We start from the raw sequence: 21,093 nt of genomic DNA, 5'->3' as shown, positions 1-21,093 counted from the left end.
GTTTATAATATATATATTTTTTTTTTGAAAGAAAGACATTTTTAGGAATCTCCATATGGTGAAATATTTGATAAAAAAATGTATAATGTCATGTAATATAAATTACTGTCAACCTCATTCAAAAATGAAAAATAAAGGAACGATTATAAATAAACATAAATTCTACACAAATATATATGTAAATATTACCCTGGGTAAAAGAGTGCTTTTATAAGTACTTTTCTAAGTGTTCGTGATAGAAGATGGATGGAAAGCGCTAACTTTTACAGCGATCTCAATGCACTATGTAAAAAAAAAAAAAATGGTGACCGTTATGGGCTGTAAAAGCTTAGAGACAAGGTTTTTAAAATAAGTTTTTAGGAATATATATTTTACCAATAAAAGATATTTTTAAAAATAAAATATTGGCACTTGTATTTTGAATATTAAAAAAAAATGCATACAGCCGCAAGCTGTTAGAAAATGCAGCGGCGCCGGGAAGCTCATGAAAAGAAACCTGAGGGAAATTTTTTTTAGGTGAAATTGGAAGGAACTGAATACAACACACACGCACGCACGCAAGTAATGCTCGTGAATAACATCATTCATGATCGTATATGAATAAGATCAAAGACATTGGCTAAAGCCAAAAAAAAAAAAAAGGGCAGTGGAAAGGAAGGAATTATAAAAATTATATAGTGAAGAAAGTAGAAATAATTTTTAAATAAAATAAATTATAAAGCATATTTTTTTACATTAATGATTTGAAAAACGAAAAAAAAAAAAAAAAAGCCACTGGAATATCCCTTTAACAAACTTGAATCTGTGCAAAGGAGGGCTACCAAAATGGTAAATGGTCTAAAAAATAAAACTTACCAGGATAGGCTCAATGACCTAAATATGTATAGCTTAGAGGAGAGAAGGGAAAGAGGTGATATGATAGCAACTTTCAACTACATTAAAGGGTTTAGTAAAACTGATGCTGTGGGTATTTTACATCAAATGGAAATTTGAAGAACAAGGGGTCATAATCTCAAGCTAAAGGGTAGTAGATTCAGGAGTAATTTGAGGAAGCACTTCTTTACAGAAAGAGTGATTGATTTATGGAATAAACTTGCTCAAGAGGCAGTAGCGACAAACACTGTGGGGGACTTTAAAAATGCATGGGACAAGCATAAGGCTATCCTACAAACTAGATAAGTTTATACTGTTAGGTAATATCGGGCAGACTTGCTGGGCCTATGGCTCTTATCTGCCGTCCATATCTATGTTTCTATGTGGCTGTGACTTGTGCACACTCATGACCTGCTGGAGCATGCCTAGAATAGGGTGGCCATATTGCCGCTTTAAAAAGGGACACATATGAAAAATACATAAGTCAGGGCAGTTTAAAGAAATGTGTTGAATAGTGTTCCATTATAAGAACCCTGACATATGTATTTTTCATATGTGCCCCTTTTTAAAACGGCAATATGGTCACCCTAGCCTAGAAGCAAATTAGCAGCTGTAAACTCAGTTGAAATACAATGCCTGTGTTTCTGAAGCTAAACACTAAAAAAGGGCGGGTGGATCAGACTACTCCAGACAGCATTGCTATGTAAGTAATTTTGCTTATTTTTTAAAATAATTTTAAAATAGTTGCCAGCAAATTGTAAACAATTTTTTTATGCAAACTATTTTTACTTAAAGGGACATGAAACTCAAATTCTTTCCTTTATGCTTTAGAAAGAATGTGCAATTTAAACAACTTTCTAATTTACTTCAATTATCTCATTTGCTTCATTCTTTTGATATCTTTTGCCAAAAAGCATATCTAGATAGGTTTAGTGGCTGCTGATTGGTGGCTGCACAAATATGCCTCGTGTTATTGTCTCACCCATGTGCATTACTATTTCTTCAACAAAGGATATCTAAAAAATGAAGCAAATTAGATAATAGAAGTAAATTGGAATGTTGTTTAAAATTGTATTCTCTATCTGAATCATGAAAGAAAAATTTGGGGTTTAATCTCCCTTTAATTAGTCCATTTAGGATATGCACAGATCTCAACATGTTTTATGGCACTTTAAGGCATATGCACACTACCTACCTAGGTATCTCTTCAGCAAAGAATAATATGAGAACAAAGACAATTTGATAATAGAAGTAATTAGAGACATGTATTCTCTATCTGAAAAATTAAATAATAATGTTGGGTTCCATGTTCTTTTTAAGAAAACTGAAGAAATAAGAAAAAGAAAAAATGTAGGTTATTTATGTCTAATTTACTCCTATTATAATGTTTTCTTCATTCTCTTGCTATCTTTGTTTGAAAACCAGGAATGTAAAACTTAGGAGACAGCTTATTTTAGCTTCAGCACCATGGATAGCCCTTAGTTATTGGTGGCTACATTTAGTCACCAATCAGCAATCGCTACCCAGGTGCTGAACCAAAAATGAGCCAGCTCCTAAGCTTTGTATTCCTGCTTTTCAAATAAAGATAGCAAGAAAAAAATTATAATAGGAGTAAATTAGACATAAATAACCAGTGAACCCTAGAGTTTGCCCTTGTTTATTACAAAGATAGATTACTAGATTTAATGCAGCTTGCTGCTTTTTTCTTTGGAATAAGAAGAAACCCCGAGTTGCTATGGATAGGCTTATCCATTTTAAAGAGTTTGGCAGATTTTCTTTGCCTAGTATTAAATATTATAATTGGATTTCTATGATTAAATTTGCTATTGATTGGCTTACGGAAGTAAACTATGTAACATCTTTGGATATTGAATCAGATATAGTGGCCCCATTTAACTTGAAAGCCGTACTACACTGCCCATCTGCCAGATTGCCCGGTTCAGTATACAGCCTGATAACTTTTGAAAATTTATAGCAGCCTGGCAGAAATATTGTGTTAGTATGAGTCATAATTATAGGGTATCTCAATATCTCCCGATAGTAGGTAATCAAGATTTTTCTCCAGGTTTATATAATAGTGTATTCAAAGAATGCCAATTAAAGGGAATTGTATATTTAGATAAACTTAAAGGGACAGTCAAGTATAAATTAAACTTTCATTATTCAGATAGGACTTTTAATTTTAATTGACTTTCCAATTTACTTTTATCATCAAATTTGCTTTTTTCTCTTGGTATTCTTAGTTTAAACTAAACATAGGTAGGCTCATATGCTAATTTCTAAGCCTTTGAGGGCTGCCTCTTATCAAATGCTTTTTAAATCTCTTTTCAACACAAAGAGACAGAAAGTACACGTGGGCTATATAGATAACACTGTGTTCAGGTACAGAAAGTTATTTAAGATCTAGCACAATACAATGCTAAATTTAAGACAATAGATAATAAACAGTCACAGTCATGTGATCAGGGGGCTGGAAAAAGGTTCCTAGATACAAGGTAATCACAGAGGTAAAAAGTATATTAATATAACTGTGTTGGTTATGCAAACTGGGGAATGAGTAATAAAGGGATTATCTATCTTTTAAAACAATAACAATTCTATGGTTGACTGTCCCTTTAAACAGGACAACACAGAGATAATTGAATCCTACGAAAATTTATCTTTGAAATTAATGTTACCAGCTAGGAATTTTTATGCATATCTTCAAGTTAGAAATTATTTTATCCAGTTACAACGGATGCATAGTTTTGCCTGGGGTTCACAGGATTAAATTATATTATACGATAGGTAGGCGTTCAATCTCTTTTTTGGTATAAATCCCTACTTAGCAAGATTGAGCAAACAAACATTACAAAACTGAAAGACTCATGGATGAAATTATTCCCAACGATTACAGAAAATATAATTTCACAGACTATTAGACTAGTGGAGAAGGCTACGAAGTCAGTAAGTTGGAGGGAATCACAATTTAAATTAGTCAATAATTATGATTTGACTCCATATAAAATTTCTAAGTGGTCAAAAGACTTGCAACAAATTGTATGTTAAAAATGTAAAATGAAAAGGGCGGACATTCTGCATTGTATGCGGTCCTGTCTTGAAATCAGACAACTCTGGCATAAAGTCAATTACTGGTTGAATAAATGTCTTTATAATAAGATTATAATCTCTGATTTTTATAGTTTTTTTCTATATTTGGCTCAAGTACATTCTAACTTGGGAGAACAAACCCTAATTAATACAGTAATTTTAGCTACACGAAATTCAATAGTAAGAGAGTGGAAAAATGTAGTATCTCCGAGTTTAGTAGAAAGAATGAATAAAATGTATCTTCAAATGACAATAGTGTTACATGATACAAACAGTTATGCACTTCTTATCAGAGTTTCATATGAGAGCTTATTTCCACAAATGGAAGAGAATAATTTTATCATGGCCTATAACGCAGCAGCTACAATTTATTGCTCCTATAAGGAGATCAGAAACCTTTCTTATATTAGTGATGGATACCCTCCCTATTAATTGGATGCCTGATGTCAGGATGAACAATCAAACAGTTTAATGTAATAATTAGTGAATTTAATGTGAGGGGAGGCGATAGAGATGGGGAGAGAGAGAATATATAGAACTTTTTTTTCTATATATACATTTTTTTCTTCTTATTTTTCCCCCTTTATATAAGAGGGGGAAATAAAACAACAGTGTGATACATGGTAGACACATGGGTGTGTGTACTCACTTATTTTTCTTTTTTGAGTTTAGTATGTTTTTTTTTTTTTTTCTCTTCCTTTTGTTTTCTCTGAGGTTATAAAAGAATATGTATATGTTTGGTAATTTTTGTCGTATTCATACCCGCATGGTATTTTTCAGAAGGATGATATACTATGTATTTACTGCTGGTCATAAAAAAATAATAAAAAAAAAAAACACAAAAAATAAATAAATAATCATTTAAACAAAATATTCAATTTCCTCAAATAGCAATTTTAGGAATGGGGAAAAATGTTTATGATAATTTTTTTTATACAAAAGTAAAATCAAAAGCAAGCAACCTAGCCCTATAAGATCAAATGAGAGCAGAGAGCAAAAAGAGAGAGAGACTTATATAACAAATTTAAGGCTCCAAAAACTGCTCAAATGCCGAGCAAAAAAGTTTTGGTGCCAAAGATAGATGACGCGAGTCGTGACTCACGTCTTAACAGGCACGATTTTGCACCAAAAAAACCTTGCACCAGAAAAGTCGCGTCACGGTAGAAGCGACTTTGCGCCAAAAATGTTGCAATAAAAAGTAACATTATGCGTCGTCGTGAGCCTAAACCCGCAAAATTTTTGAAAAAAAAGCCTAAAACTCCCACAAACATAATTCCCAAACTGTTTAGACTGCAAAGGGAAATACACAGACCTGACTCATAGCAAATATATACAATATACATTTAAAACTTTATCAGATAAAGTGCCAAACATAGCTGAGAGTGTCTTAAAAAATGATATATACTTACCAGAAGACACCAATCCACATATAGCAGCCAAACCAGTACTGAAACATATCAGCAGAGGTAATGGTAGTGGAGTATAATGTCGCTCTGCAAAGGGAGGCAGAGATGAATCCCTGCGACCGATTACAGAGAGCCTTAGAATAGATTTCCCATAGCTGAAAACATGGCATCATCAGGCAATACTCCCTTCACATCCCTCAAACACTGTACTTTTAGAGGAACTGGGCTTCAATATGCTTAGAAGCGCCTTTCACAGAAGAAAATCAAGCACAACTTGCTTCACCACCTTCACAAGGAGGCAAAGTTTGTAAAATTAAGGTATGAGTGAGGTAGGAGGTGTATTTATAGGCATTTTGAGGTTTGGGAAACTTTGTCCCCTTCTGGTAGGAATGTATATCCCATACGTCACTAGCTCATGGACTCTTGCCACTTACATGAAAGAAACACAATTTTGGTGTAGTGTAGCTGCTCCCCCTTAATAATCTACCCCCAACCCCCTCCGAGATCTCTTAGATACAATTTCCCCTTCTCCTCTCTCCCTCCTTTCCTTAAGAGTTTGTCTAAAAGTGTAGCGTTCCCACTCGGCGCCCCTGCACGTGATCCTGCCCCCCTCTGCCAGATATCCTCCAGCGATGGCCGCCCCTCCTGCAATGAGTCCCACCCACCAACGATCAGCAACATCGCTGGCCGATGCAGAGAGGGCCACAGAGTGGCTCTCTCTGCATCGGATGCCTAAAAAATGTTATTGCAGGAAACCCCTTCCACCGCTTGAAACCCCTGATGACGTACAGGGTACGCCGTTGGTTGTTAACAACCGTTTTTTGTAGGATGTACCCTGTACGTCATCGGTCGTTAAGGGGTTAAATACAAATTGGTCTATACAGTCCCTTTAAGGGGTTAAAGGAACATGAAACCCTATTTTTTCTCCATCATGATTCAAATAGAGCAGATAGTTTTAAGCAACTTTCCAATTTACTACTATCAGATTTTCTTTTTATTGTTCTTTTCAAAAGCAGGACCATAAGCTCAGGAGCATGCGCATGTCTGGAGCACTATATGGCAGAAGTTTAGCAACAATGTTATCCATTTAGCTGGCAAGCCACAAGCTGGCAGCACCTATTTCCTGTCAAATAGTGCTCCTGACACCTACCTAGGTATCTCTTCAACAAAGAATACAATGGGAATGGTGCAAATTTGATAATAGAAGTAAATTGGAAACCGGTTTAAAATTGTATGCTCTGTTTGAATCACAAAATAAAAAGATAAGGTTTCATTTGTTGTGTGTGAAAACGAGTACTATATATATTTGTTGTAAATAACTCATTGTTACAATCTATTGCTGAAACTATTAGAAACATAACAATCCTGGTTATATACAAATTTTATAAACCACTGTTGTTAGCAATTGCTATCCTGGCTGTAACAGGTTAATTATTGGCGGGCTAGGCGGTTCCCCGTCACGTGACACAAGAGCATGTCATTAACGTAATAATACGCAACCCTCTCATATCACGTGACAAGGATCAGCCCTAGCAAATGCCATAGCCAGCCAATCGCGTACGAGTTAATTTAACGTGACGCCACAGCTCGCTCGCGCCTTTTTGTCCTGACTGAGACTCCTTAAGTTCGCGTGCTGACATTGAAATTGTCACTCAGTAGCTTCCTGGTGAGGTAGTGACTGCTGCTGCCGGTTATACCTAAGGTTTATTTCGTCTACTCTACAGGTTCTGTACGGTATTAGGAAGGCTGCAGTCGACGTCACTCTGCGGTGTACAATTTGTGAGGTGAAAACCAGGCCCTGATTTGCAGTAATGGCGTCCTCTATGTCCGGAATGCGCGCTATGGTTGCTCGTGCTCGCTTAAATGACGGTACAATTTATTCTTACAATAACTTTATTTTACCTTATATATTCAATTGTGAAGTAGTTTTGAGTGTTATGAAATATGGTCGCACAAATCTAGCGAAGCCTTGGCCAGACGCACAGGGCCTGAGGCAATTGCTGCAGGCATGCTACCGGTTTTTTTTGTTTAATTCATTCATGTAGATCCTTATGGGTTAATATTCACCTTTTCAAGTTAATATATTTGCAGAATATCATATACTCGTTTAATAGGGCCTATGAGGTTCTCTGCAGTTGTAGGCCTGAGATCAGTCCCCGCCTTCTGTATCGAGTTAATAGGAATTCTTGCTTCTTTTAAACGGATCTTAAATATTCGCTTTGTATTTTTATTTTGCCCGCTTTCCTGCAATTTGTCTGGACAATGGAGCTTAGGAAAGCAAAATAGCCGAGGCCAACTCCGTGTCCTTCTAAAAGACCAGTGTTGTGTGCAATTTGCCGAAGTAAAAAAATATACAAAACTACTTATTTTATGTTTAATTAACTTTTTTTTTCTCTTCAGCTATTTTAGAACTAGAAAAGTTTGGTGGCCCATCCTACGCAAGGGAAAGCTCAAGTGACAGGTAATGCAGACTATAGATCTATTGTATAGATCTCTCTTGTAGATCTATTTATATAGCCCATAATTTTTTTTTATATATAAAAAATAAATGTATAATTTTGCTTTTTAAATAACATTGCTCTGATTTTCAAACTCCTAACCAAGCCCCAAAGTTTTATTTGAATACCGTCAGCTACCTTCTCCAGCTTGCTCCTGTTTGTGTAAAGGGTCTTTTCATATGCAAAAGGGAGGGGGGGAGTGTCTTATTTGCCACTTGCAGTGGGCTTCCAGCTACATTTTCAACAGAGCCAAACTGACAGCTTCTAAGTAAGCTTAAAGTTTTATACTGGATTTTTATATCAGTATCTGTGCATCTTATTCTTAATAGTAGTGTCTATTACATGCAGTTATATGAAAATGAGTGAATACTGTCCCTTTAAGTTTTTGGTTTGCTGCCACATGCTTTTCCTCGCTATTTGTATTTCAAACTTAATCCTTTCATATCTGCATTTTTGCAGAAAATGGGTAAATGAAAATACTGAATCTTTTGGTATTCAATTCTCATTAATGAGACTTAAAGGGACATACACTTTTTCTCTGCATAAATGTTTTGTAGATCTATTTATATAGCCCGTAAAGTTGTTGTGTTTTTTTTTAAATGTATAGTTTTGCTTATTTTTAAATAACATTGCTCTGATTTTTAGACTCCTAACCAAGCCCCAAAGTTTTATGTGAATACCGTCAGCTACCTACTCCAGCTTGCTCCTGTCTTTTCATATGCTGAGGGGGAGGGTCTTATTAGCTACTTGCAGTGGGCTTTCCAACTATCTTTTCAACAGAGATAAACTGAGCTAAGCATGTTTTTAAACAGTTTTATGCTGAATTTTTATTCATATCTATGCATCTTATTCTTTATAGTAGTGTATTACATGCAGTTAAATGAAAATGAGTGTATACTGTCCCTTTAATGTTTCAAACACTATCATTGAGCATATAGTTTATTCTTTCTGCTTGTCATACCTTTAGGGGCAGTGTGCTGTTAAAGGGACATAAGCTTTTTACGTGTTGTAATAGCATATTTGTTCCACAGTACATAGCAGCTTTAAATATTAATTTAACATTGTCAGATGAATAAAGCAGTGCCGATAACCAGTCTGAGATGCTTCTGGTTTAAACTCCAAAACTAATTTTTCCATTCTTTTTAATGGACACTTGAATCAGCCTTCTGTCCCTTTACCCATTTTTCTTTTAAATGGGTAAAGGGACAAATCAAAATTGAAATGTGTGGTATTTTTTCTTGACTTATTAGTTACGCATGGTAAACAGGACCGAGAAAGCATTTTCTAGATATAGCATGAATAGTGCTGATGGACATTACAATGCATGTTCCTCCCTGCACACCTTACAGCATTTGTAACACAAGTGTCCATGAAAACAGGGCTGTGGTGGCAAATAACATAAGTGCATTTACATTTTAAATAGCAGGTTTTTTTTTTTGCAATATACACCATTAGCATAAATGCTTCTTGTAAAAGGTACTTTTTCAGTGGTATATGCACATATGCTGCCTGTGATGTAAGCAGCAGGATTTAAACACCATGCCTGCTTATTCTGAGATTTAGGGTTAGCAATGCACAACACAGGTATCATAAAATAAATCGGCTTGTCTAGAAAAATTCCAATGTTTTAAAGTCATAGAATATGCTTTACAAATTTAAAGGGACACTGAAGGCGAAAAATTATTGTGATTGAGAGAGCATGCAATTTTAATCAACTTTCTAATTTACTCCTATTTAATTTTCTTTATTCTCTTGGTATTTGAAACGCAAAATGTAGGTTTAGGTGCCGGCCTAAACAAGTGCTGTCCATGGTACTGGGCCAAGAATTGTCTGGCTCCTTAGCTTAGATGCCTTTTTCAAATCAATTTTTTTTTAACTCCTGAAATAGTTTATCGTAAAGTTTGTAACATTTTTTTTTCTTTGTGCAATGGTGCATGTAAATGGTTGCTTATGAGCTTTACATGGATTAAAAGGTTTTGGGCTGGAGAGATGCATTATCTTAGAAATAACAGTTTTTTGTTTTTTTTTCTCTCACAAATGAAACTTATGTGCTCTTTACTTTAGAGTGTTCATATACCTTTCCTATGTTAGTGGGTTTTTTTTTTTGTATGTAAATGGATGTATGGTCACCTGCTGCTTACGGTGCAGTCTTATAAACATTATGCATGGCAGCGAAGAATGTGTCTCTTGTCTAGCTTCCTGGCAAACAACCTTGGAGACAACAGAGCCACTAACTTTCGTAGGTTACGGCTCGGCTGCATAATGCCAGCTTGTGAACTTGTGTTACTGGACACAAACTGGTGTAAGCTTTAAATGGAACATGGCAGATGTCATCCTTGGTGCACATAAGCAGATCAGTACGGGCAAGGCCGTTTTAATTGGTGCAAGAATTGATCTTTGAAGGTTGGTGGGATTCTTGCATAATAGTAGATTAGACTAGATGCTTAAAGGGGCTTGATACCCAAATGCTAAAGCATTTCAAAGTGATGCAGCAAAGCTGTGAAAGAGCTGGCTAAAAAATATCACTTGAACATCTCTATGTAAAAGATTTTAGCTCAGAATGTCCTCTGTAGCCACATCCTATGTAAAGGGACCAATCAGGATGCTATTCCTTGGACTTGCAAGGCATTGTGCATCTGACATAGCTTTTATTTTCCATCTTAGTTTACTGTGAGATTTTAGTGAAACTTCATGAGAATACAGTAAAGCAGTGTAACAGCAGCACTGATGATGCTGGTATTTCTCAACATGTAGCTGAAGGATTACTGTTCACAGAACTTACTATTGTGAGCTGAAGTAATTTTGAGGTCAAATATCTCCCTTTTTTACATAGATGTTCAGCTTGATTATTTTGTCTGCTGTTATGCTGAATCAATTTAAAGTGATTTAGAATATGGATATTTAACACAACCAAATTCAGTGGAGATAGATAGATATAGCTAGATATAAATTTTAAAAAATGTTTTCCCTCCAAAATGTCCTTTGTATGCATGCAACCTTTTAAACACTTTCGCTTTAGTTAACTTTAGTAACTTACCTTTTCATGAACCTAAATTTTATTAAAGTGAATGTAAATTTTGATAAAGTGCAAGGTTTTTAAAATTCAATTAAAAACAGGGGCACGTTAATTCATCAATATGTACATTTTTACTTGTGTTGTGAAAATTCTTACCTTTTTTAATCTTGACAGCTGCTCCAGCTTCCCCGGTCGTCTCAAGCCTCTTCCTATGTCAAATGACGGATTGATCATGCTCCAATCACGGCACCCCCCGGGGAATCAGTGTCTGATTCAACACCGTGCTTGGAGGAAGCTGGATTCCTCATTTAGACCCAGGAAGAGTCTTTGCGACAGGCGGAGGAAGCAATGCAGTGGCTGTCAAGATGAAAAGGTAAGTATTTTCACAACACAAGTGAAATGTAAATTTTGATTAAAGTGGCTTACTTTTTAATAAAATTTTTAAACCGGGCACTTTATCATCAAAATTGACATTCACTTTAAATTATGACGTCTGTATTGGCTACATAAACTGCTTGATGCTTTTGAACCATCAGCATGAAAGACAGATTTTTCCTGTTCTCAAATGCATTTGCTAATAAGTGGCCAAAGGTCACAATGTATAAAATGTGCATACATGTATCCTAGACTTTTTTCTTTAAAGGGACATTAAACGGTGTAGTTAAACACAAGGTAATTGCTAAAATATTTTATAGATTTTTATAAATGCACAATTAATGAAAACCCACCTTAGTGAACAAATTGCGTTCTGTATGAACACAAGCTTGAGTGCTCCGCTATGCGCTATTACTATGTGCTTTTACTGTACATGGTCAAGACAACATACTGTGTCCATTTGTATCCTTTGATTGGTCAGCAAAGGGTGTTGAAGCTATGGGAAAAATGGCACTCAAAACCATAAAAATACCTTAAGAGAAGCTGCAGAGTATGTTGCAAAATGCTTGTTTGTGAGGCTATTTTTATACAGCTTCAAATCTTTTTGTTTAATGTCCCTTTTTTTTATTGCATATCACTCTTCAATTAATGTGGTATGTTAGTTTTATAATTGTATTTATCCAGATAAAGCTGTTGGGAATTCTAAAATGTATCATTAAGATACTAGAAGTGAATCTTGGTAACCCAGTAGATCTTTGCCTCCTAATTAACTTGTTCAGTGCCATACTGGCTGACAGAAGTGTTTGCATACTTGAAGCACAATATTGTTTCAGACTGGTGGTTATGCCTTCAACTAATCTTGTTTGCTTATGTAAGCAGCCAAGTTAAATATTTAACTGATTATACTATGCCTTTGCATTATGCTCATACATTATTTTTCTCCTCACAGAAAATTTTCCAGGATTGAACCTTATGAGTCTTATGACTCTAGGTCTTCTCTGGTTGGGCGAGATCTGTACAGATCTGGCTATGGTAATAGTGATCTCAAACACAACAGCTTCGGAGATAGTTTTGGTGATCGCTATGATGTCTACCGCAATAGCCTTGACACTTTTGAAGGTAGAAACCAGGGCAGGTCTAGCTGTGAATCGCCTTACTCACGGGAAGCATTGAGGAATGATTATATGGATGGCAGATTTTCTTCACCCTACAATAAGCCTGCAGCTGTAGGCTCTCTGGGGAGAGGAATGCCTGGCTTTCCTGGCAGGGGATTTGGCAGCAGAAGCTTTGCTGCTTTTGGAGGACCATCACCAGGCAGAGGTCGTGGCAGAGGAGTAAGTACAGAATCTTTCTGATTTCTTTTTGTCACTTTGCACCATTACAAGAACAGTACTTTAAAATGGCATATGCTGTAGTAGAAACAACTCAACATTTTTGCAAACCATGGTTTACTCTTTTTAAATAGCTAAAAACGTGTTTGCATAATAGAATTTGTTTTTTTATAAAAAGGTGACTATTCGTTAACTATATAATTTTCATAAGCAATTACGTCTTTGCCAGTGTGAGATGACAATAATTTGAAAAGGTTGAGACCTTTTTGTGGTTCTTAGTAGATTAAAGGTGCAGTGTATTAAATTATTTACAATATATGCAACTGTTCTGTTTTATCAGAATTTACTAATGGCTAAGGTTAATTGGAACCTTAGTTGTGGAAGAGTGCATGTTTCAACTGTGGAGAAAATGATCCAGATTCGTATTTGGCAAATGCCATACTACTATTGTCACTAATCTTATACAGAGCATTAAATTTTTTTTTTTCTAAATACTGCGCTTGCTGCCATTGTCTTCTATGTTCAGAACGTTTATTGCATTGAGGGTCAGAAATAATTGTCATTTGTATGAAATTGAACTTGGAGTTACTAACCCTTAGTGTATTTTTTTTTTTTTTTTTTTTTTAAATTCATTGCACTTTTATTGGGTTTATTTTACATTTTATTCTATACACGTTTCCCTTTTAGAAAATGCTAATAGTGCTAAGTTTAAACTATGCAAAACTTAACGTCTGTCTTGTCCAGTCATGTATAAAAACTGATTCTAGCCCCTCCGATTAGCCTTTCATATTTGATATCAGCTCAGTTTTTTTACTTTTTCTATCTTCTGAATTTCATACTATAATATATTGGTGGATACAGTCCCTCTAAAAATACTTGAAATAGCTTAACTACAGCTTAAACCTTTAACACCGAGGACCACTAAAAACGATTGAAAAGCATGATCAGTTAAAGGGACACTCAATCAAAATTAAACTTTCATTATTCAGCTACAGCATGCTATTTCAAACAACTTTCCAAATTACTTTAACAAAATGTGCAGTCTTTTTATATTAACTTTTTGAGTCACCAGCTCCTACTGAGCATGTGCAAGAATAAGTGTATGCATTTGTGAATGGCTGATGGCTGTCACATGGTACGGGGAGTGGAAAAAGACATAACTTTTAAAATTATCAGGAAAAAAATATACTCATTTGAAGTTCAGACTAAGTGCTATTGCATTGTCTTGTTATCTCGCATTTGTTGATCATGCAAATCTACTGTGTTGACTGGTCCTTTAATGCCTAAAACAATGCAAAAACACTTTGTTTCAAATTCAATTTTTTTTTTTTTCAAATGTAAATTATTTTTTCGTTCCTGATACATTGTGACAGTAGTCAGCCAATCACAAAATGCATACGTATATCCTGTGAGTCATGTTCAGTAGGAGCTGGTGTCTGCATATAAGGATTGTTTACATTTAGATAATGGAAGTGTGTTGCAAAGTTTGAGTTTATTTTTGACCTGACTACCTTTTTAAGCCTTCTCATTATAACCTATCAAACTTGAGATTTTAATAAAAAGTTTAGCCTTAAAATGCAATACACAAATTAAGTAGTGAAAAACTGCTCCGTCTGGGCAATGAGACCCCCCCCCCCCCACAAGATATTCGTTTTACTAGATACTAGAATGTTCAAAAAATTGTTTTCCCTGCTTGTAAATCACAATCTTCTTTGGCTGTCTGGTATTCTGAAATGCAAATAGCCTTATAGAAACTTAACTTTCTGATTACAGTACTGTACTAGCTTTGTGATGGTACTATGTATACAGAAGTTAGGTTACATGGATAAACTGTATTGACGTAAATATTGCCTAAATGACATACTTTATATATGCATACTTTCTGATTTACCAGCTCCTGTGCATGTGAGAATTTGGTGTATATGCATTTTGTGATTGGCTAATTTCTGCAACATGACTTAAACGAAGGATAATTAAACTAACATTCTGCTGTATGTAACAAATACTTTAAGAGGAAAGTACATTTTCCCACGGCTAAAAATTTTTTTGACTAAAAGGTGACATTTTCACCTCTTAGCCAATAGCCGTGCGGTAAATCCATCTTGGCGTCCATGGGAGCCGGATTTACCGCATGGCTATTGGCTAAGAGGTGAAAACTCTACCTCTAATCTTTAAATTGTAAACCACTATGATTTACTTCCACTTTAATAGTATTTCACACAAGTTCAGCAAGATTTATTGAAGTGTCGTCATATTGACATTTTTCTTTCCCTAAATATTGGTTTATTTAGGGATTAGATAAAAGTAAGCCATATCACCTTATAACATATTTTGCTCTAATTACAGCAAAGGGGAGGATATGCTATAAAATCTGTAGCGGCAAGAGGTGCAAAGAAGAATGTGCAGCCTTCCAAACCTGCTGGAAATCCTGTAAAGAAACAAAAGGTGGTAAAATCTGGACCGACACAAACCACAAAAAATTCTCCACAAGGTAATGAAATACTTTCTTGCATTTTATAGTATAACATTTTAGAGCTAAAATTTTACTAATTATATTTATAACTTGATTTGTGACCTTCCCATTTTTACCTATTAAGTTTTGGGGTTGGGATAGTGGCATAAAATGTAGTAATGACTAAATCATATTTGTGTTTTGCTGTTAAATCGGTCAGCCAGCAACAACTCCATATTACATTTTTAAATTTAGAGGGCTTCCCGAACATGTTATCAAGCATTTCATACAGCCTGGGATTTCATGCTTGCTACCTATTACTTAATTAAGTTTAAGTTTAACTTTATCTGGTTAACCAATTTAGGACCATAATTGAGCTTTCTGAGTCTGGTTGCCAAACTGGAATATCTCAATTCAGTCACTGTAGCATCCATTTTCTCACATAACGGCATATATGTAACCATGGTAAATTAAAGTATCTGGATTCAAAACTAATCATCTGCTAATAGTGTCCTGTATGCAGTGGCAGTCTAAAGAATATGGATTCTACAGCCTCACCATGCAGTATTATGCCAATATGTAACACATTAATTTAAAATTGCTTTTTAGTGCCTAAAGTGTTTCACGGATTCATCAGTTTACCTTCACTTTAAGAGCAAACCACAATACTGACCCAAGATAAGTTTAGTAGTTTTGCAAGTGTGCTATCTTCTACCTGGCTAATTTCTTTGACTTGTTGGGGTCCACGGATAATTATCAATTACTGTTGGGAATATCGCTCCTGGCCAGCATAAGACCAAGAGCACCACAGCAAAGCTGATAAGTATCACCTTCCTTCCCTAAAACCCCAGTCGTTCTCTTTTCCTACGTGGCAAGGAGGTGGTAAAGTTTAGGTATCTGAAAGAAATTTCTTCAAGATTTGCTCTGATCTTTCCTGGGGTTTAGCCGTAGTCACGTCAGTCTCTTCAGTAAAGCAGCGGTGGCTTTTAAGCAATTGGGAACTTGTGGGGTATAATCCTCACTGTCTCCCAAACAGTTGTTTCCCTATCTTGAAAGTCTGGGAAGGATTATTCAGTCTTTCCTATATTCCCCCCCCCCCCCCCCCCCCCACAGGTCCATGTGGGGGAGTCTAAAAGCCAACATTTGCATTTTGCAATTATTTATCCATGCAACTTGACTTATACTATTGATGAATGAAACGGGTGTATATCAGAATGTTACTGTAAGTTTGAATCATAACAATTAGTGCCTAATCATGGACCCTGGTTTTCAAACCTTTCCTCAGGCCTGATTTTGAGGTTATCTAAAAAAAATTTCTTTTTTTTTTTTTTACCTGTTAAGTGAAGGCAATCCTGAAAATCTGGTCTTTTAGGGAGGCATGAGGACAGGTTTGAAACCCATTGGTCTAAGATGAATCAAGCAAAGAAAGGCACCTAATACCTGTCTTACTTTAGGCCAGCTAATGAAATAAAGTATCCTACAGCTGGTTGAAAACCTAAATTTGCTAAAACAATTTTATACAAGATCTCTGCAATGTACTCGCCTCTATCTTTGTCTGAAAATTGTGGGTTTACAGATTAGACTTGTAAAAACTGCTTTTTGTACTTCCGAATAGACAACGTGCTGTGGTCCTAATTGCAAAACAATGAGTTTTTTGCTAATGAGTTGCTAGCTTTGTCAACTCCAGTAACAAGTCTGAATTGGATTCTTCAAATAGATGTTAACTGTCCTTTCAACATAGTGGTTGACAAATCTGTTTAAAATTTAGGGGCCAGACATACTCTTAGGAGACAGTGGAATTTGTTTATAGATGTATGGAGGATAAGTTAGGAGCTAGTGGCTCCCTGGGTTTGCCGAGCCCAGTTTATTTTCAAATGAGAGCTTTACTTCAGTATATCAATACTTATTTTTATGATCTAGTGAAAGATGATGCCGAGGAAGAACGCCGCAATGAAGCACGGAAAGAGCAGAAGAAGCGCAGGAGGGAGAAGTTAATTGAGAAATATGGAGATGGATACTGGTAAAAATGCCTTATTCTTTTGACTTAAAATGATTGATTTTTTTTTTTTTTTGCTAGTTGCTTGCAGTTTACTTGAATATTAACATTGAGCTATATTATGTTTATATAATTGAAATAAAGTGGGTCAAATTGCCAAAGGATTTGTTACTTATTGGTACTCTTGTAGGTTTATTAGGCATGTGAATTAAGTATCCAGAGGCAAACTTATGCTGAATATGGCGGCAGCCAGCAGCATTTGGTTATTTGTGAAATTGCAACACACTTTGTTGTGCAAATCCAGATCTTAGTGTTGCACTTTCACAAGAAGAAATCCGGCCCCAGATTTAAAATGATTAATGAAGGTGGCCTTTATTTTTAGTGATGGTAAATCCTAGAGATTCCCAAATCTAGGATTTACCATCACTTTAAGCCAATATTAAGCTATAATCTACTAACATGATTAAACAAGTTGATTAAATGTGCCAAAAAATGTAAGGTGCTTTGGATAGTTTTTCTTTCATAAATAACAGAACTCAATGTATTGCACTGTTTCCACCCTTCTACTTAATGCCACCAGCTGGCAAGATGTTCTGTTGACAACATTGTAGTGCAATGCTTTGTGTTTAACCTCAATTGGGACTAATCGGTTAGTGAGAATTTATCCAAGTAGTAAAATATATTACTCATCTGTTGTACAGATACCTTTTTTTTATTTTACTGTTGGAATTTCTAACTAATACTTTGATATGTAAAGGAAATTCCTAAATTGTCCTAGGATCACTAAAACAAAGCAGAGGCTCTGGTGATGACCTGATCAATAAGATTCCAAAATAGTCCAAAGGAACTTCTGGCATATAGATATGTAGTATTTGTGCAAGACCATGTTTGTAATTCAAAATCTCTCTTTAGGATGGCATTAACATGTTCGTTTTGCAAATTTCAATCTTTTGATGAGAGAGGCATCGAAGAACATTTAAATGGTGATTACCACAAGGAAATGCTAAATCATATTCAGAAGCAAACCAAGTTTGACCAGACTGCTATTGACTTTCTTCATGTAAGTAGGATTTTTCTTTCAGTGTGCTGTTATGGCCATAGCTATATTTAACCCAAACTTTGGTGTGTATCAGATGGTTTAACAGGCATCTGACTAACATAGTACATACTATCGTTTTTTATTTAAAGGAGAGTATTGTAAATAAGTACAAGAAAACAGCAGCTCGCAAAACTTCTTCTCAGAGTGGTTCTGCAAACCAAGTGGAAAAAGATGCGTTGGAAGGTATGTAAACCTAGTGCTGGGCAGGCTCTTGTGTTAAAATGCACGAGTCGCATACAAACCATATACTGTTTTGAAAGGACATAAGAGAAAGTTAGTGTATTAAAGCAGCAGTTTAACCTTTTGCAAGCAAGAGTCTGAAATGGATGTGTATGCACAATTTATACTGCAGTATTTCATGCTGCTCTGGCTGCTGGGCAAGTCCCTGATTTGTATTGATATGCAAGAACAAACTTTAATATTTAGCACAGGATAATCTTTGCATGTGCCAAATATGGTATATTTTTTTTACACCAAAGTTCCTTGGTTAAACTCATGGTCCCCATTCTTTACTTTTTAGGTATTACAAATGAGGATCACATGCTCAGAGTTGAGATGGTGCATTGCGATGCCTGCAATATTTATGTTCCTGGTTTACGTATGTCTGTACAGTTGCATCTGAAATCTTCTCAACATTTAAAGAACAAAGCGGTAAGACCATATAACTGTTCCTAACCTGTAGGTAAACTGAACTTTAATATCCATCACAACAGTGCTTAGCTTTGCATTTGATTAAACCCAAAATTTCCAATTTACTTATCAAATTTGCTTATGTTTTGTTGAAGGGATATCTAGATAGGTAGCGTGCACATGTCTAAATTAATATGTGACAGGAAATAGTGCTGCCATCTCTTGCTAATGTATAACATTGTTGCAGATGCGCACACTCCTGAGCTTTTCAGCATTTCAACAAAGGACAACAAGAAAACAAAGAATTTGATATTAGAAGTACATTTTAAACTTGTATTAATTTTCTCACAAATGTGAAAAATGTATTTATGACCCTTAGACTGAAACTTTTTTTTTTTTTAAATCATAGCAATTTAATAAATTATATGAAGCAGCTACACAACTAAATGTAAACTTTCTTTTACAGACCTACAGGGAACAAATAAAGCGATCAAGCATTTTGACGGCTACTAGTATCTTGAGAAATCCAGTTATGAAGGCACGATATGAAATGTTCTTGAAGGTAAGGAGATCTTGCTTTCAGGTTTAATATTGCCATGTCAGCACAAATTGAGTGAGACTAAAGATGTCATTAAATGCTTGCATAACCTAAACCCCTTTTCACCAAAGTATTCCTAGTCAGTAAATTTTAGTGTTCTTCACAGAATGGTGCCAGTCGGATGGCATAAACTAGCCAGGTTGAAGCAGTATAATACTTCGTATTTTATGCCATCCAAAGCTTAAAATGCATAATTTAAACATTTTTTTAATTGAAAAATATTAGCTTAAAGATGTGGTATTTTTAAAGTGAAACTTTCATGATTCAAACATGCAGCAACTTTCCAATTTGCTTCCTTCACTTTGTATCCTTTGTTGAAAAGTTGGCTTGGCAGCAGCAATACTTTACTGGGACCTAGCTAAACACATTTGGTGAGCCTTTGATAAGAGGAATCACTGACTAGGTCTCTGCAGAGCATTCCTGAGTCTACCTACTTTGGTATCCACAAAGGGAAATAGCATTAAAAAAAGTTCCATCAGCTGAACTCCAACCTCTATTTGCAAAGCACAATCATAGTATAAATTCAGTGTCCACCTTTATTTAAAGGGGCAGTCATATTGTTTCCACTCATTTTTAGATTAAACAATGGAAGTAGCTGCAAGCTTTATTTTTGTTGAGTATTTTTACACCACTATATTGAGAAGTAAATTAACCCTTTGTTTCACTCCCTTAGGGTGAAAATCCCTTTGAGAATCGGGAAACTGATGTGACTGCTGATATGGACACTGGCGCAGAGGGGGATGTGCATGATGTGAGTGTAGACACTGAAGATGTAGATGCAGAAGCAGCAGCTGAACCATTGGAGTCATAAATATTTTCTATGTTCATCAGTGACAGTTCATCAGTGACAGTTTAATATGATTAAAATGTTATCAAAACAATGTTAATCCCATTTTTTTAATACTCCCTCCCCCCCAGTTTTCATTTATAATGCATATATTCAATTTAACTTCTTCCTGCTGTAAATAAAATGTCTTGGCTTATTTTTTTCATTTGATATTTGAACATTTTTAGTTCCATTGCTCCAGTGAAGTTTTCTAGTATACACCTGAAAAATACAGAACCATCTTTGCCTGAATTGAAGCTTCTGTGTCTGTACACTTTAATTTCTATCATACTCTGACAAAAGCTGTGATCTGTTTGTTTTCACTTGTTTAGAAAATGCTGGTCTGATTAAAAATAAAGATCTTTTAATGTAAATACCTGTCATATTTTTGTCCTATTTGTTACTGGAGATATGTACTGTGGGTTGTAGTTCTGATTCAACCTAAAGAACACTAAAAAGCAAAGGTGGAAAGATGCTTCTCTTCTAAAACATTGTAGATTTATTTTATTTTTTAAAACAAATATCAAAGCTCCTTACAAGTCAACGCATTTCAGTCATACACTGACCTTTCTCAAGACTTTTTTTTTTTTTTTTTTGTTCAAACAAGGGTCTTTAAATACCCTGTTAATGATTAGTGTGTTTCATAATACTCAAAACGGGAGCACAACTGGGAGGCGGATTTTCTAAGCAGGCAGACTTTTCATCCGGGGGTGTGTTCTCCAGTCTCATACTCAAGTGGGGTCAGCCAGAGAGAGATCTCATGGCATCCAGGCAGAATGCCAAGTTCCTGAGATATGGGTCGAGATCCAGGGATCCTTGGACGGAGATGATAGATGCCCTGGCGGCACCTTGGACTTTCAGTCTAGCATACCTATTTCCTCTATTTGCTTTTCAATTAATTGC

At 35.5% G+C, this 21,093-nt stretch overlaps 1 protein-coding gene across 1 annotated transcript; it reads left to right on the top strand.

Moving 5' to 3' along the window:
- The first annotated feature begins 6,948 nt into the window (after positions 1-6,948).
- LOC128641401 (DBIRD complex subunit ZNF326) lies at positions 6,949-20,564 on the top strand. Its single transcript, XM_053694026.1, has 10 exons — positions 6,949-7,238; positions 7,770-7,830; positions 12,208-12,592; positions 14,936-15,080; positions 16,962-17,061; positions 17,950-18,097; positions 18,226-18,319; positions 18,657-18,787; positions 19,233-19,328; positions 20,038-20,564. The coding sequence occupies exons 1-10, from the start codon at positions 7,181-7,183 to the stop codon at positions 20,173-20,175; spliced, it is 1,356 nt and encodes a 451-aa protein (XP_053550001.1). The 5' UTR covers positions 6,949-7,180; the 3' UTR covers positions 20,176-20,564.
- The last annotated feature ends 529 nt before the right edge of the window (positions 20,565-21,093 follow it).

This window comes from Bombina bombina, chromosome 10 (assembly GCF_027579735.1).
Source record: "Bombina bombina isolate aBomBom1 chromosome 10, aBomBom1.pri, whole genome shotgun sequence".
NCBI classification, from domain to species: Eukaryota; Metazoa; Chordata; class Amphibia; order Anura; family Bombinatoridae; genus Bombina; species Bombina bombina.
Note: the sequence above shows the minus strand (reverse complement) of the source record. Positions and strands in the feature narration are given on the sequence as shown.